This window comes from Schistocerca gregaria, chromosome 9 (genome assembly GCF_023897955.1).
Source record: "Schistocerca gregaria isolate iqSchGreg1 chromosome 9, iqSchGreg1.2, whole genome shotgun sequence".
NCBI lineage: Eukaryota > Metazoa > Arthropoda > Insecta > Orthoptera > Acrididae > Schistocerca > Schistocerca gregaria.
The window spans coordinates 215670494-215697865 of NC_064928.1; the positions used below are offsets into that span (position 1 = coordinate 215670494).

A 27372-nucleotide genomic window follows, 5' to 3' on the forward strand; every position below is an offset into this window, starting at 1 on the left:
CACTGGAATTCAAAAATCTTAGCAGTAATCCACGCTCTGTCAAATCGAAACTGAAGAGTTTCCTTATGGGTCACTCCTTCTACTCTGTCGAGGACTTCCTTGAAAACATTAAGCTGATTCTTTTGTAATGCTGATAGCATTTACTTAAACTTATGGACAGACTTTTCTTCAGGTTCATGAACATTTATTTTTATGTGTTATTACTTTTATGTTGCCATTTCATGTACTGACACGTTCCATGACCTTGGATATTTGCTCCTCGATTTGGTGCTTACGGAACTTGACATGTAAATAAAAATAAAAAATAAAAATAAACGCAAAGTATAAAGGGACAGTGCATTGGCGGAAGCTGTCATTTGTGCTCAGGTGATTCGTGTGAAAAGCTTTCCGACGTGATTATGGCCACACGACAGGAATGAACTGACTATGAATGTGGAATGGTAGTTGGAGCTAGGCATATGGGACATTCCATTCTGAAAATTTTTAGGGAATTCAATATCCAAAGGTCCACCGTGTCAAGAGAGTGCTGAGAATACCAAATGCCAGGTATTACCTCTCACCACGGAAAAGCTTGACGACAGTGAGCAGTGGCGTTTGTGTAGAGTTGTCAGTGCTAACAGACAAGCAACACTGCGTGAAATAACCGCAGAAATCAATGTGGGACCTAAGACGAACATATCTTAGTGCAGCGTTGATGGACTATGGTAGCAGACGACCAAAGCGAGTGCCTTTGCTAACAGTACTAAATCACCTGCAGTGACTCTCCTCAGCTCGTCACCATATTGGTAGGACCCTAGGCGACTTGCAACCATGGCCCAGTGAGGTGAGCCTCGTTTTCTCTTCGTAACAACTGATGGCAAGGTTCAAGTGTGGCGCAGACCTCACGAAGGCATGTCCCCAGGTTGACAACAAGGCACTGTGTAAGCTGGTGGTGGCTGGTGTGGCCTGTGTTTGCATGGAATGGGCTGGGTCTTCTGGTCCAGCTGAACTGGTCATTGACTGTAGTAGATGATTTGCAGCCAGTTATAGACTTCATGTTCCCAAATAATGGGATGGGCTGGGACTTCTGGTCCAACTGAACTGGCCATTGATTGGAGTAGACGATTTGCAGCCAGATATGGACTTCATGTTCCCATATAATGGGACAGGCTGGGTCTTCTGGTACAACTGAAATGCTCATTGACTGGAGTAGATGATTTACGGCCAGTTATAGACTTCATGTTCCCAAATAATAGGATGGGCTGGGTCTTCTGTTCCAACTGAACTGGTCATTGACTGGAGTAGACGATTTGCAGCCAGTTATAGACTTCATGTTCCCAAATAATGGGATGGGCTGGGTCTTCTGGTACAACTGAAATGGTCGTTGACCGGAGTAGACGATTTATGCCAGTCAAGGACTACATGTTCCATGGAATGAGTCATATCACCTAACAATAACTGTTCATATGTTTTATTTCTCAGTTTTAGACAAATAATTTCAAAGACATTGACCTTGTTTTTCAGTTTTTTATTTTTAATTTTGTTCAGAAATTATGAAGTATGATACATTTAAAAACTGATCACTATTGGTTGTTTGGTTCGTTTTTTTAGGGGGGGGGGGTGACCAAACAGCAAGGTCCTCGGTCCCATAGGATTAGGGAAGGATGGGGTAAGAAGTCAACCATGCCATTTCACAGGAACCATCCTGGCATTTACCTAAATCACAGAAAACCTAAATCAGGATGACCAGATGTGGGTTAGAACCATCGTCCTCCCAAATGCGAGGTCAGTGTCTTAACCACTGCGCCAATTCACTCAGTGGTCAGTGTTCTATTATTATTAAGAGTATATAGATGAAGAAAATAATTTTCGCTGTGGACCTCGGCTTTGTGTCTCAGCTTCGTAGCGGAGACAACTGTACTGCTGAAAGATGATATCGCCGTCGGGGAAGACATCAAGCATGGAGGATGCAGGTGGTTCGCTGTTACCACAGGTCCCAACCAAGCGCCGGAGAATGTCTCCCATAGCATAATACTGCTCCCATCAGCCTGCGTCCGAGGCGGGCTGAACTTTCAAGCCGCCGTTCGCTTCGATGGCGGTGTTTGTGGAGACGATCATCGACATATTGTAGCAAAATTGTGATTCACACGAAGAGCCGACACGTTTCCATTGCTCCAAGGTTGAATCGGAGTCACGATGGTCCCATGCCTACTGCAATTGAAATTGACGGTGTCGTTGGGTCAGCATAACAACTCATAGGGATGGTTTATTTATTTATTTATTTACACGTCAAGTTCCGTAGGACCAAATTGAGGAGCAAATCTCCAAGCTCATGTAACGTGTCAGTACATGAACTTACAACATAAAGGTAATAACAGATGAAAATAAATGTCCATGAGCCTGAAAAAAAGTCAGTCCATAAGTTTAAGTCACCGCTATCAGCAATACAATAAGAATCAGCTTAATTTTTCAAGGAACTCTTCGACATAATAGAAGGAGTGACCCATGAGGAAACTCTTCAGTTTCGGTTTGAAAGCGTGTGGATTACTGCTAAGATTTTTGAATTCGAGTGGCAGTTTATTGAAAATGGATGCAGCAGTACACAGCACACTTTTTGCACAAGAGTTAAGGATGTCTGATCCAAATGCACGTTTGATTTCTGCCGAGTATTAACCGAGTGAAAGCTGCTTATTCTTGGAAATTAATACTGGTAACAAGAAACGACAATAAGGAAAATACATATTGAGAGGCCAATGTCAAAATATCCAGACTCGTGAACAGAGGTCGACAAGAGGTTCGTGAACTCACACCACTCATTGCCCGAACCGCCCGTTTCTGAGGCAAAAATGTACTTCTAGAACGGGAAGAGTTACCCCAAAACATAATACCATATGACATAAGTGAATGAAAATAAGCAAAGTAGACTAATTTACGTGTCGAAGGATGACTCACTTTTGATGCCGTTCGAATAGAGAAAATGGCAGTATTAAATCTTTGAACAAGATCCTGAACGTGGGCTTTCCACGACAGCTTACTATCTATCTGAACACCTAGGAATTTGAACTGCTCAGTTTCACCAATCACATGCATGTTCTGTGAGATTAAAATGTCAGGTTTTGTTGAATTGTGTGTTAGAAACTGTAAAAACTGAGTCTTACTGTGATTTAACGTTAGTTTATTTTCTACAAGCCATGAACTGAGGTAATGTACTGCACTACTTGAAACCGAGTCAATGTTGCACACAACATCCTTTACTACCAAGCTAGTGTCATCAGCAAACAGAAATATTTTAGAGTTACCCATAATACTAGAGGGCATATCATTTATATAAATAAGGAACAGGAGCGGCCCCAACATTGATCCCTGGGGCACCCCCCACGTGAGAGTATCCCACTCAGATCCCACATCACAGCCGTTATCAACATTGTGAATAATGACCTTTGCTGCCTGTTGCTAAAGTAAGAGGTGAACCAATTTTGAGCTACTCCCCTTATTCTGTAATGGTCCAACTTCTGGAGCAATATTGTGAGATCAACACAGTCAAATCCCTTAGTTAAATTAAAGAATACGCCAAGCGTTCGAAACTTTTTGTTTAGCCCATCCAGCACCTCACAGAGAAAAGAGAATATAGCATTTTTAGTTGTCAGACGACTTCTAAAACCGAACTGTACATTCGATAGCAAATCGTGTGATATAAAATGATCAATTAACCTTACATACACAGCCCTTTCGATAACTTTTGCAAACACTGATGGCATAGAAATAGGTCTAAAATTATCTACATTATCCCTTTCTCCCTTTTTATACAGCGGCTTTACTACTGAGTACTTTAATCGCTCAGGAAACTGACCATTCCTAATGGAAATATTACAAATATGGCTAAATACAGGGCTAACATGTGCAGCACAGTTCTTTAATATTCTGCTAGACACTTCACCATAACCACGAGAGTCCTTAGTCTTCAGTGATTTAATCATTGACTCATTCTCCCTCTTGTCTGTATCACAGAGGAGTATTTCAGAGGTCAATCTCGGAAAGGCATATGCTAAGAAATTTAGAAACTAAATTTTTATTCCATTCACCAGCAACGCTCAGAAAATGATTGTTAAATACTGCACATAAGGTGTGCCGCAGAACTCCATGTTCAACAATGTACGATGAACGGTGTGCTCCGAAACACTTGCGCCTGCACCAGCATTGTGCTCTTCCATCAGAGATGCCACAGAACACCCTCTATCCTACATTACAGATCAGACTCGCCTCCGAACGCCACTTTCTGTGAAGCGTTGCAGACCTCCAACCATTTAGCCCCTGGTGGTAGCTTCTCTGTCTTTCTACCTCTTTCCGTAGATGCTCACGACAGTAGCACGTGAACATTCGACCAGCTTCGCCGTTTTCGAGACACTCGTCCTCAAGGTTTGCGTAATAATAATCTGCACTTGGTCATAGTCGCTTATCTCAATGGATTTCCCCATTTGCAGACCATATCTTCAGTAGATGGCAGTTATAAGAGTCGAGGGACATGAAAGGGAAGCAGCAGTTGGAAGGGAGTGAGACAGGGTTGTAGCCTCTCCCCAATGCTATTCAATCTATATTGAGCAAGCTGTAAGGGAAACAAAAGAAAAGTTCGGAGTAGGCATTAAAATCCATGGAGAAGAAATATAAACTTTGAGGTTCGCCGATGACATTGTAATTCTGTCAGAGACAGCAAAGGACTTGGAAGAGCAGTTGAACGGAATGGACAGTGTGTTGAAACAATGATATAAGATGAACATCAACAAAAGCAAAACGAGGATAATGGAATGTAGTCGAATTAAGTCGGGTGATGCTGAGCTTATTAGATTAGGAAATGAGACACTTAAAGTAGTAAAGGAGTTTTGCTATTTGGGGAGCAAAATAACTGATTATTTTGATGGTCAAAGTAGAGAGGATATAAAATGTAGTCTGGCAATGGCAAGGAAAGCGTTTCTGAAGAAAAGAAATTTGTTAATATCGAGTATAGATTCAAGTGTCAGGAGTTGTTTCTGAAAGTACTTGTATGGAGTGTAGCCATGTATGGAAGTGAAACGTGGAAGGTAAGTAGCTTAGACAAGAAGAGAATAGAAGCTTTCGAAATGTGGTGCTATAGAAGAATGCTGAAGATTAGATGGGTAGATCACGTAACTAATGAGGAGGTACTGAATAGGATTGGGGAGAAGAGGAGTTTGTAGCACAACTTGACTAGATGAAGGGATCGGACATGTTCTGAGGCATCAAGGGATCACCAATTTAGAACTGGAGAGCAGCGTGGAGAGTAAAAATCATAGAGGGAGACCAAGAGATGAATACACTAAGCAGATTCAGAAGGATGTAGGCTGCAGTAGGTACTGGGAGATGAAGAAGCTTGCACAGGATAGAGTAGCATGGAGAGCTGCATCAAACCAGTCTCAGGACTGAAGGCCACAGCAACATCTTCAGTAGGGTGATCCCCCATCCGGGTCTGCTCCAGTTACTTAGTTTTGTTATCGCGTCACGTGCACGCAACGGCACCTGGCGGCAGCCAACGTCACGGTAGGCAGTGATCCTAACGTTTTGGCTTATCAATGTACAAACATTATCCTTCACCGTGAAATTAATTGAAGGTCAAATACCTGGGAAGAATACTCAAGGAATAGAGACTTCAGTACATCACGTAGATAAAACAAGATACGAAGTTGACGATATACTCAGATTTGAAGAGACCTGCAAAAGCGAAAATGGACAACGATAATTTCTACCGACCACTCTATGGATTGAGAACAAAAGCGGTGTCAGCAGCTCAGATTACGTAGGTGAAAGGATCGAAAAGTTCTATTAGCTATGTGGCAAAAGGCAGTGATCATAGTTGTTGTATCAATAGCTACGATGCCACGGCGTAGGTACAAGTTGTTAGGTTGGCACTACGACACCGAAACCGACGACAGCGCCCTCTAGCCGGCGCTGTGCAGCTCTACGAGAGCCGCTCCAGATTCTGCCCAGCTGATTTCGAGTAGACGACCAGGCAACTTAGCTTCTACTTCATAGGGGGCTAGCCATTACAGATTTCGCCTGTATAACTTCTGTGAGGTTTGAGACAACCGGCGTCGCACCTACGTGCTCCTCAGTGCAAAGTTAAGTGTTCATCATCTTGCTAAAGTAAAGGTGACTTAAATTCAGACTGCAGTACCGAGAGTTCTACCTCATTTGCTCCTAGTCACTTCCTACATTTCGCCTACCCTTCAGTTTACAGGAGCAGACCCACGCGCCGCCTACCAGGTGGGATACAAAAATTGTAAAAGTAATTGATAGGTATAGTGTGTTTTATACAGGCCGGTGTTGTTACAGGTTCTCAGAAAACTAACACCGTTATCAAGTGAATACGATGACGGAAAACATTCGTAAAATGCAAGGAGTTGTGTGACACAAACGAAAGTCGGTGCGCGTGTTTCTACATCTGGAAGGTGATGTCTATTCAGATTTGGTGTTAGTCGCATAAGAGTGGCGCCAGTACCGCCGCTATAAGGGTGCAAATCAGGTTTGCTATAAATACCGGGTGATCAAAAAGTCAGTATAAATTTGAAAACTGAATAAATCACGGAGTACATAGAAAGAAGGATCCTTTATTGTATGATTATATGATAGCGGAACAAACACTGGTAGCAGATACTTGTGTAAAATATATGGGAGTATGCGTGCGGAACGATTTGAAGTGGAATGATCATATACAATTAATTGCTGGTAAGGCGGGTACCAGGTTGAGATTCATTGGGAGAGCCATTAGAAAATGTAGTCCATCAACAAAGGAGGTGGCTTACAAAACACTCGTTCGACCTATGCTTGAGTATTGCACATCAGTGTGGGATCCGTACCAGGTCGGGTTGACGGAGGAGATAGAGAAGATCCAAAGAAGAGCGGCGCGTTTCGTCACAGTGTTATCTGGTAAGCGTGATAGCGTTACGGAGATTTCTAGCAAACTCAAGTGGCAGACTCTGCAAGAGAGGCGCTCTGCATCGCGGTGTAGCTTACTCGCCAGGTTTCGAGAGGGTGCGTTTCTGGATGAGGTATCGAGTATATTGCTTCCCCCCTACTTATACCTCCCGTGGAGATCACGAATGTAAAATTCGAGCGTGCACGGAGGCTTTCAGACAGTTGTTCTTCCCGCGAACCATACGCGACTGGAACAGGAAAGGGAGGTAATGACAGTGGCACGTAAAGTGCCCTCCGCCACACACCGTTGGGTGGCTTGCGGAGTATAAATGTAGATGTAGATGTACAATGTAGAGAGAGAGGTAGAAATTGACACACATGCTTGGAATGACATGGGGTTTTATTAGAACCAAAAAAATACAGAAGTTCAAAAAATGTCCCACAGATGGCGCTTCATCTGATCAGAATAGCAATAATTAGCATAACGAAGTAAGACAAAGCAAAGCTGATGTTCTTTACAGGGAATGCGCAATATGTCCACCATCATTCATCAACAATAGGTGTAGTGGAGGAATAATATTATGAACAGCACTGTAAAACATGTCCGGTGTTATGGTGAGGCATTGGCGTCGGATGTTGTCTTTCAGCATCCCTGGAGATGTCGGTCGATCACGATACTCTTGCGACTTCAGGTAACCCCAAAGCCAATAATCGCACAGACGAAAGTGGCGGCTGAGCACACGATCATCACCAAACGACGCTTGCAAGAGATCTTTCACGCATCTAGCAATATGGGGTGTTTTTTTTTTTTTGTTCTAATAAAACCCCATGTCATTCCAAGCATCTACATTATTCTGTCGTTTATTAAGTTTTCAAATTTATACTGACTTTTTTGGATCACCCGGTATATACTGCGACTGTCGTGAGCGTTGGTTTCCTTTGAGATTGAACGTGGTGAGTTGACGTTAGTCAAGAATATCTTCAAAGTGACAAAGATACCAACATCAACACCTCACAGAATTTGAACGAGTTCGTGTAATAGGACTTCGAGAATCTGGATGTTTCTTCCGTGATATTGCAGAAAGACTTGGCAGGAATGTAACTACTGTACACGATTGCTGGCAGTCGTGGTCACGAGATTGTACAGTCGCAAGAAGACCGGATCCCGCACGGCCAGATGACACTGTCGAGGGGGAAGGCCGTCGCGTTCAGCGTATGGCTGCAGCACATCATATACATCTGCTGCAGCAATTTGAGCGGTACGCAGTGACACAAGGAACTGTTACAAATCAGTTACTTCAAGGACAGCTCCGAGCCAGACGCCCTGAAGCGTGCGATCCCAGACTACCGCCATTTGCGACTTCAGTGATGTCAAGCGAGAGCTCACTGGAGGGCAGGCTAGAAGTCTGTTGGTGTTTTCTGATGAAAGCATGTTCTCCTTCTGTGCCAGCGATGTTCGTGTGTTGGTTAGGAGGAGGCCAGCTCAGAGCTGCAACCAACCTGTCTGTGTGCTAGACACTCTGGACTCACACCTGGAGTTATGGTCTGAGGTGCGACTTCATATGACAACAGGAGCATTCTCTTGGTGGTCCCACGCACCCTGACTGTGAATATGTACGTCAGTTTGGTAATTCGAGCTGTTGCGCCGTCAATGGAGAGACGTCTACGGACGTTAAAGTGACTTCTGGCGTGCCACAGGGGTGTGTTATAGGACCATTGCTTTTCACTATATATACACTCCTGGAAATGGAAAAAAGAACACATTGACACCGGTGTGTCAGACCCACCATACTTGCTCCGGACACTGCGAGAGGGCTGTACGAGCAATGATCACACGCACGGCACAGCGGACACACCAGGAACCGCGGTGTTGGCCGTCGAATGGCGCTAGCTGCGCAGCATTTGTGCACCGCCGCCGTCAGTGTCAGCCAGTTTGCCGTGGCATACGGAGATCCATCGCAGTCTTTAACACTGGTAGCATGCCGCGACAGCGTGGACGTGAACCGTATGTGCAGTTGACGGACTTTGAGCGAGGGCGTATAGTGGGCATGCGGGAGGCCGGGTGGACGTACCGCCGAATTGCTCAACACGTGGGGCGTGAGGTCTCCACAGTACATCGATGTTGTCGCCAGTGGTCGGCGGAAGGTGCACGTGCCCGTCAACCTGGGACCGGACCGCAGAGACGCACGGATGCACGCCAAGACCGTAGGATCCTACGCAGTGCCGTAGGGGACCGCACCGCCACTTCCCAGCAAATTAGGGACACTGTTGCTCCTGGGGTATCGGCGAGGACCATTCGCAACCGTCTCCATGAAGCTGGGCTACGGTCCCGCACACCGTTAGGCCGTCTTCCGCTCACGCCCCAACATCGTGCAGCCAGCCTCCAGTGGTGTCGCGACAGGCGTGAATGGAGGGACGAATGGAGACGTGTCGTCTTCAGCGATGAGAGTCGCTTCTGCCTTGGTGCCAATGATGGTCGTATGCGTGTTTGGCGCCGTGCAGGTGAGCGCCACAATCAGGACTGCCTACGACCGAGGCACACAGGGCCAACACCCGGCATCATGGTGTGGAGAGCGATCACCTAAAATGGCAGTACACCTCTGGTGATCGTCGAGGGGATACTGAATAGTGCACGGTACATCCAAACCGTCATCGAACCCATCGTTCTGCCATTCCTAGTCCGGCAAGGGAACTTGCTGTTCCAACAGGACAATGCACGTCCGCATGTATCCCGTGCCACCCAACGTGCTCTACAAGGTGTAAGTCAACTACCCTGGCCAGCAAGATCTCCGGACCTGTCCCCCATTGAGCATGTTTGGGACTGGATGAAGCGTCGTCTCACGCGGTCTGCACGTCCAGCACGAACACTGGTCCAACTGAGGCGCCAGGTGGAAATGGCATGGCAAGCCGTTCCACAGGACTACATCCAGCATCTCTACGATCGTCTCCATGGGAGAATAGCAGCCTGCATTGCTGCGAAAGGTGGATATACACTGTACTAGTGCAGACATTGTGCATGCTCTGTTGCCTGTGTCTATGTGCCTGTGGTTCTGTCAGTGTGATCATGTGATGTATCTGACCCCAGGAATGTGTCAATAAGGTTTCCCCTTCCTGGGACAATGAATTCACGGTGTTCTTATTTCAATTTCCAGGAGTATATATATATATATATATATATATATATATATATATATATATATATATATATATGACCTAATAGATAGTGTCCGAAGTTCCATACGGCTTTTCGCGGACGATGCTGTAGTATACAGAGAAGTTGCAGCATTAGAAAATGTAGCGAAATGCAGGACGATCTGCAGCGGATAGGCACTTGGTGCAGGGATTGGCAACTGACCCTTAACATAGACAAATGTAACGTATTGCTAATACATAGAAAGGATCCTTTAGTGTATGATTATATGATCGCGGAACAAACACTGGTAGCAGTTACTTCTGTAAAATATCTGGGAGTACGCGTACGGAACGATTTGAAGTGGAATGATCATATAAAATTAATTGTTAGTAAGGCGGGTGCCAGGTTGAGATTCATTGGGAGAGTCCTTAGAAAATGTAGTCCATCAACAAAGGAGGTGGCTTACAAAACACTCGTTGGACCTATACTTGAGTATTGCTTATCAGTGTGGGATCCGTACCAGATCGGATTGACAGAGGAGATAGAGAAGATCCAAAGAAGAGCGGCGTAACCGTGATAGCGTGGTAACAGTGATAGAGTTATGGAGATGTTTAGCAAACTCAAGTGGCAGACTCTGCAAGAGAGGCGCTCTGCATCGCGGTGTAGCTTGCTCTCCAGGTTTCGAGAGGGTGCGTTTCTGGATGAGGTATTGCTTCCCCCTACTTATACCTCCCGAGGACATCACGAATGTAAAATTAGAGAGATTCGAGCGCGCACGGAGGCTTTCAGACAGTCGTTCTTCCCGCGAACCATACGCGACTGGAACAGAAAAGGGAGGTAATGACAGTGGCACGTAAAGTGCCCTCCGCAACACACCGCTGGGTGGCTTGCCGAGTATAAATGTAGAAGTAAATGTAGATTCATGAACAGTATTCCAGAGTGTCTTTTCCAACAGGAAACGCTCGTGCACATACGTCTGTTGTAATCCAACATGCTCTACCGAGGGTCGACATGTTGCATTGGCCTGATCGATCACCAGATCTGTCTTCAGTCGAGCAAGTATGGGACATCATCGGACGACAACTCCAGCCTCATCCACAAACAGCATTACTCGTCCCTCTATCGACCAACCAACTGCAACAGGCCTGGAACTCCATCCCACAAACTAACACGTGACACCTGTCCAACACAATGCATACACATTCACAGGCTTGCATTCAAAATTCCGTACCACCAGCATTTCAAAATTTCAGTGGCTTATCTGAGCCTGTGATCTTGCAAACAAATATATTTACCTTAGCAAATTTAGTCTCGAAATTTCATTCCATACATTAATTATTTTAGGGTGTTGCGATCTTTTTCCGCCAGTGTACTGAAGTATCAATAGAACACAGCCAGTAGTATTTTAGTTACAACTGAGAAAAGAGCATCTATTTGCAAAGTAGCAGCATTTCTGCTAATTTGTTCGGTTACATTTAGTTGTCGTAACTATTCCAAGTATGAAGCATTCTAGTAGTAGATTTTTGTGAATGAGATATACAGACTACATTTGTATGATTTGCTTGTCTTCTGTTAATCGATGTGTGTTCTCCTTCCACATCCCTCAAGATTCTCCTCTTGATGGTACCAGCAGGAGAAAGACCAGTACACTCCTGCTTAGAAGACTCTGGCTGAAATGTGGCGTACCGCCTGCCTCATTCTACCCTCCGCAACACCTTTAAAAATTTTCCCAAAAATTTTGGACCGCGAACATATTCGCGATTTTTTTGCTGAGAGACGAGACAGTAGCAGTGGGAAAGAGACAGGAAATCACTAATTACTGGAAGATTTGAGACAGTGGTTGTGATATAGAAAAAGCGAAGAAGATAATGACAAAATGACAGAAAAAGAGGAAGATAGTGATAGGGGAGCATAGTTGACACTGAAAGAACAGTGCGAGGGAAAGAGTGTAGGAGAGAGTCTCAGAGGGGGAGGAATAACATATTACACCTTCTAGTGACGAACATAGCCGAACTATTTGAAACAGTTAACGCAGTACAGGGAATCAGCGATCATAAAGCGGTTACATCATCGGTGATTTCAGCCGTAAATAGAAATATTAAAAAACGTAGTAAGATTTTTCTGTTTAGCAAAAGTGACAAAAAGCAGATTTCAGAGTACTTGACGGCTCAACACAAAAGTTTTATCTCAAGTATAGATACTGTTGAGTAACAGTGTACAAAGTTCAAAACCATCGTACAATATGCATTAGATGAATATGTGCCAAGCAAGATCGTAAGAGATGGAAAAGAGCCAGCGTGGTACAACAACCGAGTTAGAAAACTCCTACGGAAGCAAAGGGAACTTCACAGCAAACATAAACATAGCCAAAGCCTTGCAGACAAACAAAAATTACGCGAAGCGAAATGTAGTGTGAGGAGGGCTATGCAAGAGGCGTTCAACGAATTCGAAAGTAAAGTTCTATGTACTGACTTGGCAGAAAAACCTAAGAAATTTTGGTCTTATGTCAAAGAGGTAGGTGGATCAAAACAAAATATCCAGACACTCTGTGACCAAATTGATACTGAAACAGAGGATGACAGACTAAAGGCCGAAATACTAGATGTCTTTTAACAAAGCTGTTTCACAGAGGAAGACTGCACTGTAATTCCTTCTCTAGATTGTCGCACAGATGACAAAATGGTAGATACACAAACAGATGACAGAGGGATAGAAAGACAATTAAATTCGCTCGAAAGAGGAAAGACCGCTGGACCTGATGGGATACCAGTTCGATTTTACACAGAGTACGAGAAAGAACTTGCCTCCCTCCTTGCAGCGGTGTACCGTAGGTCTCTAGAATAGCGTAGCGTTCCAAAAGATTACAAAAGGGCACAGGTCATTCCCGTTTTCAAGAAGGGACGTTGAACAGATGTGCAGAACTATGGACCTATATCTCTAACGTCGATCAGTTGTAGAATTCTGGAACACGTATTATGTTCGAGTATAATGACTTTCCTGGAGACTAGAAATCTACACTGTAGGAATCAGCATGGGCTTCGAAAAAGACGATCGTGTAAAACCCAGCTCGCGCTATTCGTTCACGAGACTCAGAGGGCCATAGACACGGGTTCCCAGGTAGATGCCGTGTTTCTTGACTTCCGCAAGGCGTTTGATACAGTTCCCCACAGTCGTTTAATGAACAAAGTAAGAGCATATGGACTATCAGACCGATTGTGTGATTAGATTGAAGAGTTCCTAGATAACAGAACGCAGCATGTCTTCCGAAGTAAGAGTGATTCAGGTGTGCCGCAGGGGAGTGTAGTAGGACCGTTCCTATTCACAATATATCTGACCTTGTGGATAACATTGGAAGTTCACTGAGGCTTTTTGCGGATGATGCTGTGGTATATCGAGAGGTTGTAACAATGGAAAATTGTTCTCAAATGCAGGAGGATTTGCAGCGAATTGACGCATGGTGCAGGGAATGGCAATTGAATCTCAATGTAGAAAAGTGTAATGTGCTGCGAATACATAAAAAGAAAGATCCCATATCATTTAGCTACAATATAGCACGTCAGCAAGTGGAAGCAGTGTGGGATCCGTACCAGATAGGGTTGATAGAATAGATAGAGAAGATTCAACGAAGAGCAGCGCTCTTCGTTACAGGATCATTTAGTAATCGCGAAAGCGTTATGGAAATGATAGATAAAATCCAGTGGAAGATTACGATTCTGCAAGAGAGACGCTCAGTAGCTCGGTACTGGCTTTTGTTGAAGTTTCGAGAGGAGTCAAGCGGTATATTGCTCCGTCCTACATATATCTGGCGAAGAGACCATGAGGATAAAATCAGATAGATTAGAGCCCATACATTGGCATACCGACTATCTTTCTTTCTACGAACAATACGAGACTGGAATAGAAGAGAGAACCGATAGAGGTACTCAAGGTGCCCTCCGCCACACACCATCAGGTGGCTTGCGGAGTATGGATGTAGATGTAGAATAAGGAGAAAGAGGAAGAGGGCGAGAGATAGTGTGTGTGTGTGTGTGTGTGTGTGTGTGTGTGTGTGTGTGTGTGTGTGTGTGTGTGTGTGTGAGAGAGAGAGAGAGAGAGAGACTGACAGTGACAACGAGGAACAGAGAGATCGTGGCAACGAAAAGGAACAGTAGCAGTGAGCAGTGGGAAGGACTGTATGAAATAATAGTAAGGGAGATCAAGAGGGAGGCATGGTGAGAGGAGACAGCAGCACTAGGACAGAACGAAAAAGACTGGCTGTCCAATAGGTGATAGGTGGCAGTGATGCAGAGATACAAAGAGAAAGGGCAGGTGGGAGTGGATGGGTTTGAGAGCCTTACAGCGATGGACTAGTGGGTGTGAGCGAGTTGCAGTTAGGGGAGCTTGTGTGAGTGGTAGGTGAGTTACATGTTAGAAGGAGTGTGAATATGTTCGCATGCCGAAATTTTTGGGAAAGCTTTTAAAGGTGTTGAGAATGGTAGAATTAGGCACCTGGTACCCAATTTTTCGGGCAGTCTTTTAATAAACAGGAACATATTTGCTTTCTTTGAAATCCGATAGGGGCTTTTTTTCCGCTGGTTCCCTTCTTTCGCCTGCCACAGCAGAGCATGTCACTCATATGGAAAGAACTTTATGGGTCATCAAAATTTTGATAGTTTCCTTTCGTGAAAGTGAAATAACGCAGAACTAATTTTACACGTCAGACCAGAGCTTACGTGCACAAAAACATTACATGTGCTTCAGTACTATAACGACAATGGATTTCCAGAATACTTCTGATAATGCAGACACTTCACCGCATATTTCCCCGTGCTACGCGATTTTGTAAAGTACGTTTTTCCCTCACACTGGATTTTACGTGTGTATATTACGTATACGAGAAGGGTAACTTTGAACCTCCGTGTTTCGGAAACTGATAAAGATATCAAGAAAATATTCATGGCTGTCCGAGACCGGGATCTTAGGGATACATGTCGTCAACATTTCAGCCATTTTCTGTGTACAGTCGTATTGGAACCTGGGGCTCGATTTTGCCACCCAAAAGCCAGGATTTTGGGATGTTTTTCGATAATGGATTAAGATTTTTGAAAGTGGGCAGATGGCACTTCTAGATAAATGCCTAGAGAACGTACCGTTAAAATCTGAGCAATTATTTTATTAAGTCTACAACTTTGCTTCCGCCGTTTTGCAATAGACGACAATAGCGGCAAGTGGGCTTCGGGTGGTTGATCATAGGTGGAATACAATAAGCTTAGACATCTGTAAACATAATGGCATAAAAATATTAGTCGATTTGTGATTGCATCATAAGGTTATTCTCGATTAAGTACGTCAACTTACGTACTTATTTCTCGTCATTTGCGGGAAGTTTTAATTTTCTGCTTTAACACGAAGAAATCAATGGCTGTGGCTCTTAAAATGCAGGGTAAGACCAATGGTGAGGGAATTATTAGTGCAAGAACGTGGAGAGAATGTTTTCAATGCCTTAAGAACGGTGATTTTGATGTCGAAGACCGGCATGGCGGTGGAAGACAGAAGGTTTTCCTAGCTACTGAAACCGAAAAAGACAGTCACAGGACATCATTATCGAAAGCAATTGATGCGTTAGAGCCCAGCACTGAAACACAAACGGCCACAATGCAGCGATAGACACGTAAAGGTAATTTTGCAGCAGGACAGTGCGCTCGACCGCATGTCACAAAACTCGTCATAATATACATGGAAACGTTGAAATGAAAAGTCCTGTCCCTCCCACGGTATTCTCCGTACGTTGCTCCCTCTGACCGCCACCTTTTCCGATCAGTGGCATATGGTTTGGCTGACCAGCACTTCCGATCATAAGAACAAGTGCAAAATTGAATAGCTTCATGGATCCCTACAAAAGACGCCCAGTTCTTCCGCCACGGGATTCGTATGCTATACGAAAGATGGGAGAATGTAGTGGCTAGTGATGGGCAACACTATGAATCAACGTTTTTGTGTAAGTTTTTCATAATTAAACCCCGAACTTCGAGAAAGAAGGAGGAAGCAAAGTTGTAGACCTATTAAATAAATTTTTGAGCAATTGTTACTTAGAGTTCGCCTCACTCGGGATTTTCGTGCGTGGTTTACGAGTACAAGTAGGGTAACTTTCAATCTCCGCATCTCGGAAACCGATAAAAACATCAACAAAATTTTCGAGGTTAGTCGAGATCTGGGTCTTAGGGATGGTTCAAATGGCTCTGAGCACTATGGGACCCAACTGCTGTGGTCATTAGTCCCCTAGAACTGAGAACTACTTAAACGTAGCTAACCTAACGACATCACACAGATAAATGCCCGAGGCAGGATTCGAACCTACGAGTGTAGTGGTCGCGCGGTTCCAGACAAGCGCCTAGAACCGCTCGGCCACACCGACATGCTAATATTAAAAAACTGATGCTGTTTTGTTAGTTACAATAAGACTATCCTTCTATTGGGTACACAAATGGTACCTAGTCCAAGGGCTATCCAAAACTCTTGACCCCACAGTTCTATCACCAACAGAACACGAGGCATGAGCCCCGGAAAAATCCCATTTTTATGTGCTGCGTTTTGAGACATGATCAATCAATCAATCAATCAAAATCAATCAATGAAGCAATCAAAATCAATCAATCAAAATCAATCAATGAAGGAATCAAAATCAATCAATCAATCAATCAAAATCAATCAATCAATACAGCTTTACTCACCAGCCACCTGCAGGAGGGACCCCACCATCGAAGAACACCCAACTGTGACTCCCTGAATCGTTTGACGTTCACCATGATGTGCGTTTCCGGGCGTATTGCCTGGTGGACCTTAGTGACTGTCAGAGCCATGGTGTCAGCCGACAGAGGTCTCACGCAGGCGGGGTTGGCACTCTCCACGTACTGGCGAACACCTTCCACACTGCGGAACTTCAGCCTCGTCGTCAAACGATCGCAGTCGCTGATCTTGGTCACTCTGTGCTGGCGAACAATATCTAGCCATTTGGTCCAGCTACCATTAAGGCTCTCTTGCTCTTCGCTCGGCGTATCTTTCCACTCCATGACACACCTGCACAGTTCTTCGCACGATCTCTCGTAGCTGTCCGTAGGCCCCAGTAGGTGTACGAGCTCCGCGTGTATGTCGTCCGTTATTTCGTTGACGCCCTTTTGATTACAGAACACGAAAAAATGTTCCATGAAATCGGGGTCACACCTAGCAACTGCTCTGGTGTCGAGCGCATAAACTCGGCCACCGGCCTCGAGGAGATCCGCCCCCAAGACGGAGCTCGCCCGCCGCTCCGTAAAGAATCCCAAGGCATTGTCGTGCAGTGGGACGTTAGTTGAGAGCACCAGGGCGTACTGACAGCCGTTTAGATTCTTTTTAACGCTTCTGAAAGATTTGTGGTACTTCCAAATGTTGAAATCGGATTTATTGTTAACACTCGTCGAAAACAGGTGGCCCTTTTTGATCTTTTCGTATTCTGTCGACGTTTTGTGCTTCAGCTGCACGAGCAAAGCGTAACTGTGACGGTCTCCCCTCCACGTAACGACGATGTCGTCAAAGCTGCCCGCATAGCAGTTGTCGGAGGTCAGCTCGAAGCCGGGCAGCCGCCTCCTGAGGCAGCGCAGGAAGACCAGCGCGATGACCATCTCTTCGTAGCGGAAGCCGTCGCCTTTCCTTCGCGCTCCTTTGGAATACTTCGGCGATGTCTCCCTGTAAACGACAAATACAGCTGATAACGCTATAATACTCATCTGCAAGCTGGGGCTAATTTCTGGATACACCCCTGTAAAAGTCGAACGGTGTGTGGAGTCATAATAGCGTATGGTATGGGGTTTCTGTTGGTGGGAGCGCACCATACAGTAGCTATGCTGACCACCTACACTACTGGCCATTAAAATTGCTACACCACGAAGATGACGTGCTACAGACGCGAAATATAACTGACAGGAAGAAGATGCTGTGATATGCAAATGATTAGCTTTTCACAGCATTCGCACAAGGTTGGCGCCGGTGGCGACACCTACAACGTGCTGCCAGGAGGAAAGTTTCCGACCGATTTCTCATACACAAACAGCAGTTGACCAGCGTTGCCTGCTGAAACGTTGTAGTGATGCCTCGAGTAAGGAGGAGAAATGCGTACCATCACGTTTCCGACTTTGATAAAGGTCGGATTGTAGCCTATCGCGATTGCGGTTTATCGTATCGCGACATTGCTGCTCGCGTTGGACGAGATCCAATGATTGTTAGCAGAATATGGAATCGGTGGGTTCAGGAGGGTTATATGGAACGCCATGCTGGATCCCAACGGCCTCGTATCACTAGCAGTCGAGATGATAAGCATCTTATCCGCATGGCTGTAACGGATCGTACAGCCACGTCTCGATCCGTGAGTCAACGGATGGGGACGTTTGCAAGACAACAAGCATCTGCACGGACAGTTTGACGACGTTTGCAACAGCATGGACTATCAGCTCGGAGACCGTGGCTGCGGTTACCCTTGACGCTGCACCACCGACTCGAGCGCCTGCGATGGTGTACTCAACGACGAACCTGGGTGCACGAATGGCAAAAAGTCTTTTTTTTTCGGATGAATCTAGGTTCTGTTTACAGCATCATGATGGTCGCATCCGTGTTTGGCGACATCGCGGTGAACGCTCATTGAAAGCGTGTATTCCTCATCACCATACTGGCGTATCACCCGGCGTGATGGTATGGAGCGCCATTGGTCACACGTGTCGGTCACCGCTTGTTCGCATTGACGGCACTTTGAACAGTGGACGTTATATTTCAGATGTGTTGTGACCCGTGGCTCCAACCTTCATTCGATCCGTACGAAACCCCACATTTCAGCAGGCCTTTCTGGATACAGAAAATGTTTGACTGCTGCCCTGGCCAGCACATTCTCCAGATCTCTCACCAATTGAAAACGGCTGGCCAATGGTGGCCGAGCAATTGGCTCGTCAAAATATGCCAGTCACTACTCTTGATGAACTGTGGTATCTGCATGGGCAGCTGTACCTGTACACGCCATCCAATCTCTGTTTGACTCAATGCCCAGGCGTATCGATGCCGTTATTGCGGCCAGAGGTGGTTGTTCTGGGCACTGATTTTCAGGATCTATGCACACAAACTGCGTGAAAAATGTAATCACATGTCAGTTCTAGTATAATATATTTATCCAATGAATTCCTGTTTATTATCTGCATTTCTTCTTGGTGTAGCAATTTTACTGGCCAGTAGTGTAGAATTCCGCCATAAGGATTTGGATTACGTGGCACATTATTTTGAACTGCTCCTTTCTCAGGAATACAATACGAAATCTGTTTTAAGATATCTTTATTTGTGTAGGAATTATGACCTGTTAAAGATTTAAATTGCAAGGAGGTACTCAGTTCTGTATATCGTTGCAGGTGATCCCCAATGGCACACTGAAGCAATACATTGAAATTGTGTTAATGGGTGATGGACGAAGTGCTAGAATGATTGCTGCTGACTTCAATGCCTGGCGTCCTGAGAGACATGACTCTTCGCATATGACAGCACCCAAGTTATTGGACAAATTATATGTGACATGTTCTGCGACGGACAAGCCATACAATAGACGTCCAAAAAACAGCCACTGAAGAGGAGACTGCAACAGCAATTGTGGCATTGTCTCAGCAATATCCACTGTATCAGTGTTAAATCCTGCATGTGTTGTACACACACCAGTGGAACCTGTACGATTTATAGCTGCAACATCATCTCTCAGAGGATGCCCCTGATCAGCGATCGCAGTTTGCAGAATGGGCTCTGGATCAGTGTAACAGGAATCGAGACTTCTTACGACAGGTGTTGTTCAGTGACAAAGCTAATTTTTATATGCAAGGAGAAGTAAAGAAACAGAATCATCGTCACTTGTCAGATATGAACCCTGGTGGATGGATCCCTGTAAAGGTGCTGGTGGTGACAAAGTGATGGTTTGACGTTGGATTTGGAACACAAGAATGTGGGTCTGGTGTGCACTGATGGAACCTTGAATGGGGAGATGTATCTTAGCACAATCTGTGATTAAGTGTTACTAACGCCGTTGAATCCGCAGGGTGATTTCCCAACCTTCTTCCAACACGATGATACACCTCCACACGATGCTATGAAGTCATACAGCTTTTGGATAAACAGTTTGGAGGTCACTGGATACGTAGGAGGAGTCCTATCAAATGGCCGCCATGGTCCCCTGATCTTACACCTTTTGGCTTTCATCTGTGACGACATTTGAAATGAAGTGTGTATGAGATAAACATGAGCAATGTAGCCCACTTTGCCAGCGTATTGAGGAGACGTTCTGTTGATCCACAGATCCTGGGACTTGTGCAGCAGGACTGGCAAAAAAGACTCATATTGTGTGTCCACTCAATGGAGGGCATATTGACCACAGCTGTAACACAGATTCTTACAAGTGTCCTAAACTTCAACGGATCATAAAGAAGTCTTCAAACAGATTTCACATGGGTATTCCTTAGAAAGAGAGAGCTGAAAATGATGTGCCACGTGACCCCCTTCCTATTTGAAACATTTAACCCAAATCCAAGATGGCCGATTCCAAGATGGTCACAGCAGTCGCCATAGCTCCTTTAAGTTGTGCACCTGCTTACAGAAACTCCTTACCAGACGAAACTATGATTCCGCACACTGTTCGACTTTTTAGGGGTGTATCCAGATTTTTTCTCCACCCTGTACATTACTAACAAGGGGACCATGAAACCTGTTAGTCACGGAGTTTGATGAATCTTAGGTTCGTTGTAGAGGGACATATCCTGAGTACTTGGCTAACAACTTTTCATGCTATGGCCTCTAGCCATAAAAATCGTTGTTGAAGTTTTATGCGTACCTGCTATATTCGTAACGTTAATTGTATCTTGACCAAGAGAGTGTAGCATAGACGCTTTTTCATAGCTACCACGATGGCGGTACGTGTCAAACCTTCCGTGTACTTATTTTTTTTAAATTGTACACAATATTGCTAAATATCGTACGCCATTCTTCCCGATGTAACTTCATTAGCAAATCGATCATTGCAAACAACTTACCAACTGTTTTCGAATTTTAACACGAAGTTAAATTTAATATGGGTGTCACCTAATTCTTTAATATATGATGTACAACATATTTATGTGTAACTTTTCGAGATCTTCTGTAACAATGTATCCCTATTATTAAATTTATATGGATTCATGCGTTACATTTAGAAACTAGGTAAATAAAAACACTTGTATACCACTGGAACATTGTCTCAAAATTTCAAAGTAATTGGACAAACATTTTTGGAGATTCGCGGTTAAGAACATCTACATTTTCTATATAAGTACAAATGTAGATGTTCGTTTCTTCAAAATCTCGGATCCCCAAAACTTTTTCATGGATTGCGCTGAAATTTTGACACATCATTGTACTTGAATTCTCAAGCATTTTATAGAGCTACTGGAACGCCGTCTGGTATATACGTTATAAAAGGGGAAACGTTATAAAAGTGCAAATGTTGGTTTGTTCAAAATCGCTACTCTCCGAAAGTTCTTGACGATTACTTCGAAATTTTTACACAACGCTGAATTATAATACAGGCGTGTTTTTAGGTACCTAATTCTTTAATATCTGTATATTTTGAATACATATAATATATAAATATGTAATCTAATATACAAAAGTAAACCGTTGTTACCAAAAGTTTCGGTATGTACTTTCCAGATTTATTTCAAATTTTTAGACTTAACTGTAACAAACGTTTAGAGACATATACACTATATACCAGCACTCTTTAGTATATATAATACGCAATAGGGAAGGTTGTGAGAAAATCAAGATTATCATGTATCTCGCTTATTGATGAAACCACATTTACCAATCATGGTCACGTAAACTGCCGAAACGTGTACCACTGCTCTCTTGACAACCCCTATTGACTTCATCAGGTTGAACTTCAGCATGCATAGAGTGTAAACGTGTAGTATGCCATAGTGAACCATCAGCTCATAGGTCCGCTTTTTGTAGACGGAACACTGACTGCACACAAGTACCACAACCTCCTAACAGACCATCTTCCACGGGTTCTAGAAGATGTTCCTCTGTTTGATGGCTGTCCAGCCCGTACCGCACAAAGTGCTACAACCTGTCTCCAGGAATTAAATCGTTGGATTGGATGCAGAGGACCTGTACCGTGGTCGGCCCGTACCCTGTATTTGGCGCCTTTACACTTTTCTATGAGGAAGCTGAAAGACCCTATCCACAAGGGCATACCAACTACACCCGATGATGTGCAGTGACTTATTGCTGCAGCCTGTTCGGATGTCTCTCTTAAAATGCTATCACGTGTGCAGCAGTAATTCCATACAGTTCCCCACAGTCGTTTAATGAGCAAAGTAAGAGCATATGACTACCAGACCAATTCTGTGATTGGATTGAGGGGTTTCTAGATAACAGAACGCAGCATGTCATTCTCAATGGAGAGAAGTCTTCCGAAGTGAGAGTGATTTCAGGTGTGCCGCAGGGGAGTGTCATAGGACCGTTGCTATTCACAATATACATAAATGATCTTGTGGATGACATCGGAAGTTTACTGAGGCTTTTTGCAGATGATGCTGTGGTGTATCGTGAGGTTGTAACAATGGAAAATTGTACTGAAATGCAGGAGGATCTGCAGCGAATTGACGCATGGTGCAGGGAATGGCAATTGAATCTCAATGTAGACAAGTGTAATGTGCTGCGAATATATAGAAAGAAAGATCCCTTATCGTTCAGCTACAAAATAGGAGGTCAGCAACTGGAAGCAGTCAATTCCATAAATTATCTGGGAGTACGCATTAGGAGTGATTTAAAATGGAATGATCATATAAAGTTGATCGTCGGTAAAGCAGATGCCAGACTGAGATTCATTGGAAGAATCCTAAGGAAATGCAATCCGAAAACAAAGGAAGTAGCTTACAGTACGCTTGTTCGCCCACTGCTTGAATACTGCTCAGCAGTGTGGGATCCGTAGCACATAGGGTTGATAGAAGAGATAGAGAAGATCCAACGGAGAGCAGCGTGCTTCGTTACAAGATCATTTGGTAATCGCGAAAGCGTTACGGAGATGATAGATAAACTACAGTGGAAGACTCTGCAGGAGAGACGCTCAGTAGCTCGGTACGGGCTTTTGTTGAAGTTTCGAGAACAAACCTTCACCAAAGAGTCAAGCAGTATATTGCTCCCTCCTACGTATATCTCGCGAAGAGACCATGAGGATAAAATCAGAGAGATTGGAGCCCACACAGAGCCATACCGACAGTCCTCCTTTCCACGAACAATACGAGAGTGGAACAGAAGGGAGAACCGATAGAGGTACTCAGGGTACCCTCAGCCACACACCGTCAGGTGGCTTGCGGGGTGTAGATGTAGATACCACATTGGAAGTGCGTGTTATCGCTGCCGATGGTCATTTTGAGTACAACCTGCAATGGCCAGTTTCCTCGTTACTACTCAGAATCCGCATAATTCGTGTATGAACGTGCGTTTTTCTTTGCTGCCACAGATACTGTACAAGTCTCAGTGTGGGGGCTTTTCAAAATACGAGATCTCATAAACACCACTGACATAATTTACCATACTCTTAGTTTATTAATGTCAATAGGCATTGTTCCATTTAGAAAATATATGTTTACACAAAAATACCCTTTCTAATCATTATAACAGTATGTTGATTGGCTAACAATAAGAGCCTATTACTGTCAAATCTGCCCATCTATAGCATCTTCCATTTCCGCAATATTTACGGCCCAAGTCTTAGGTGATTCGCCCTGTACGTATTATAATAAAAATCACCTGAAACCGAATCGTGCCAAAACTCAGACGTGTATATTCCACATCAGGAACAAACAAGCAGCTAAAACCCTTCAAATCTTTGGGGAAGGAATTGCTCTTTGATACAGTCCGACTCCGAAATATCAGTGAATCCAGAGCGTAGGCGTACATATAGGAAACACTGATTAAACGTTAAACAGAAAGTGTCTGCCAGAAACAACGCAGTGCGAAAACTGACAGTTATCATATGGGAAGCTCACCTTAGCAGTGTGTTACTCAGTGCTGAATATGCGTGTTCAGCTCGGTACAGGTCCAACCACCCCAGGAACATATATGTCGCCCTTGGTGAGGGCTTGTAACATTATGTGATTGCCTTATTTTAAATCATTCACTAATCGAGCAGTCGCTCGGCAATAGCTACAGTTAGCAAATAATGTTGCGAGGATGTAAAAGGTGAACGACCTGTGACGTAACTTGTTTATTGTCGAAGCGCCGTCAGAGATGCAGTGAGTTATTGACTTTGAAAACCGCGGCGCGAAAAACGAACAGAAGAACACTTTTACATATTCTTTTGATGGACGAGATATTCTCGATGAACAGTTACACAGTTACTCATTTTCTTCTCTTGTCTCTTGTAACTTGTGTCGGACGCGCATGTCTTGCCGCCGTATTATTATCGTTAAAAATAATATTATTTTAGTGTAAAGTAAAAGTGCAACACTAAAAGTGCAATACTGCATAGCAGTAGATTTACTGTGTGATGTGTATGTGAAAACGTCAAAGGAATTATTTTCATTACGAGAAGTGCCAGTCAAAACGGCATCCATGTTAAATTCTTCATTGTAGTGTAAGTTCATCTATTAATTGCCACAAATTCGGAGTTAAATGAAGCTACTGTATGGACTATTTATTTAGTGTAGAATCTATGTCCCACTCCTTTATGAAGTTATTTAATTTTCTTTATGTTTCTGCCAAATAGAGAGGTTCACAGTCACGAATTCTTTCGTTGAGTTCGGACGGAAGTTGCATGCGGCGAAATATTTTCTCCGCGCCATATGCTACTCGTAAATGCATGATAAACAACGGTCCCTTAGGAAATTCATGTTGAGCTATCCAAAAAATAATTATATTTTGAATAGCCATTTACTCTCCTCTGCAGTGCAACTTCCGACTGATCAGACGATCCAACAAGAGGCAGCCGCACACGGTCGGCGTTCGCAAATATATTTCCACCGCTGATTATAGCTATATGTTGCAGCACAAAAGTAAACATATTGTTATAATTAGCGACTACGAACGGGGACGTTTATAATTGTATGTTTATGTATACACATTACGTAAACATATCGTTATAGGCTGCAGCATTACCACGGGTTGTTTAAGGGGGGAAACCACATCAGGAGTTCAAAAAATACGATTTTTATATTGCATAAATTGTTAGCTTAACTGTCCAAGAGTACGTTGTCAAAATTTCAAAGAGAAATTAGCATTCGTTCAGATTTCATGAGCATAGAACCGAGTGCACATCGGGTACAGGCTCGAAATTCTTCATATGTACGATGATTTATCAAGGAATGGATTACTGGAGAGATGTTTAGGTGGCCACAAACAAAATGCGAAAGAAAGTTTTAATTCTACTATTTGGCGAGTAGCTCCTAAACACTTGCTCATTCAACGACTTTTAGTCCGGAGTGCATCATATTTTGCAGTGGGCTTATTCATTGAAAGAAATTAATCCCTTGTGATGGTCATGAACGAGGCAGGAATCGTAGTGGGCACGCAAAGCTTCAATTACGCCGAACAAATCGGAAACCAGCGTGTGAGCCTCCAGAATAGACGCAGTTCATTGGAATCGAAGGCAAGTCGCAAAGCTTGGAAAGCACTGCTGCAAGCGCAAAACGAAGCCTGTGAGGAAGAAGGATTACTATATGGTGCTGGAATCGCAGATTAATTGGTAAGCATTTTACACTATTGTTAACTTCCTTGAATTTCTAGCTTCCGAGAATTTATTTTTCAAACGCTTTTATCTCGAAATGACTCTCACCACATTTGCGAGCAGTCTAACTCAAAAAGTATAGAACAGATCATTATGAAAATTGACAGCATGATTCTTTATAAAATTACGAATTATGTGAACCAACTTGTGGGATGATATCATGATTATCAGGATATTTTTTTTCTGCGTAATCAGAGAAAGAAATCGTGAAAATATAATTGTTCCAACGCCTGCAAAATTTTTAATTTTCATTATTTTCACCTGCACTGAGGTTCATATTCTTAGGAATTAAGTTATTAATCTAAAATAAAAACCTTTTCGATTTCAGATGAAAATCGGAATGGCTACACTGCACGCAATTGGAGAACTATACTCACAACCTACAGCGGACATCACAGCGTAACTTTGTATTTTTGGCTGAAATTATTTAAAAAAAATTCACGAAAACTGTTCGAAATACGAATGAATGATGTCAAATTTTGATTAAATTCTAATTAATTCTTCCCACGCCAAAAAAAGATTCCCAAAAAATTAGTGTCAAACAACCTCCTAATGTGGTTTCCCCTCTAAAGGCCTACACCCGTAGGCATAGCCCCTACTGAAATTAGTGTCGATATAGTTCTACGAGTCGGGGCGTGGAATGTCAGAAGCTTGAACGTGGTAGGGAAACTAGAAAATCTGAAAAGGGAAATGCAAAGGCTCAATCTAGATATAGTAGGGGTCAGTGAAGTGAAGTGGAAGGAAGACAAGGATTTCTGGTGAGATGAGTATCGGGTAATATCAACAGCAGCAGATAATGGTATAACAGGTGTAGGATTCGTTATGAATAGGAAAGTAGTGCAGAGGTTGTGTTACTGTGAACAGTTCAGTGACCGGGTTGTTCTAATCAGAATCGACAGCAGACCAACACCGACAACGATAGTTCAGGTTTACATGCCGACGTCGCAAGCTGAAGATGAACAGATAGAGAAAATGTATGAGGATATTGAAAGGGTAATGCAGTATGTAAAGGGGGACGAAAATCTAATAGTCATGGGCAACTGGAATGCAGTTGTAGGGGAAGCAGTAGAAGAAAAAGTTACAGGAGAATATGGGCTTGGGACAAGGAACGAAAGAGGAGAAAGACTAATTGAGTTCTGTAACAATTTTCAGCTAGTAATAGCGAATACCCTGTTCAAGAATCACAAGAGGAGGAGGTATATTTGGAAAAGGCCGGGAGATACGGGAAGATTTCAATTAGATTACATCGTGGTCAGACAGAGATTCCGAAATCAGATACTAGATTGTACCCAGGAGCAGATATAGACTCAGATCACAATATAGTAGTGATGAAGAGTAGGTTGAAGTTCAACACATTAGTCAGGAAGACTCAATACGCAAATAAGTGGGATACGGAAGTTCTAAGGAATGACGAGATACGTTTGAAGGTCTCTAACGCTATAGATGCAGCAATAAGGAATAGTGCAGTAGGCAGCACAGTTGAAGAGGAATGGACATCTCAAAAAAGGGCCATCACAGAAGTTGGGAAGGAAAACAT

General features: G+C 43.7%; 1 protein-coding gene across 3 annotated transcripts in view; it reads right to left on the reverse strand.

Moving 5' to 3' along the window:
- The window catches only part of LOC126291993 (uncharacterized), a 177248-nt gene that overhangs the window by 62320 nt on the left and 87556 nt on the right, over positions 1–27372 (reverse strand). For all 3 annotated transcript variants that reach the window (XM_049985766.1, XM_049985767.1, XM_049985765.1), the window contains exon 3: positions 16747–17737. In XM_049985766.1, coding sequence (XP_049841723.1) covers positions 16747–17737 — 991 coding nt within the window. The remainder of the gene's footprint in view (positions 1–16746; positions 17738–27372) is intronic.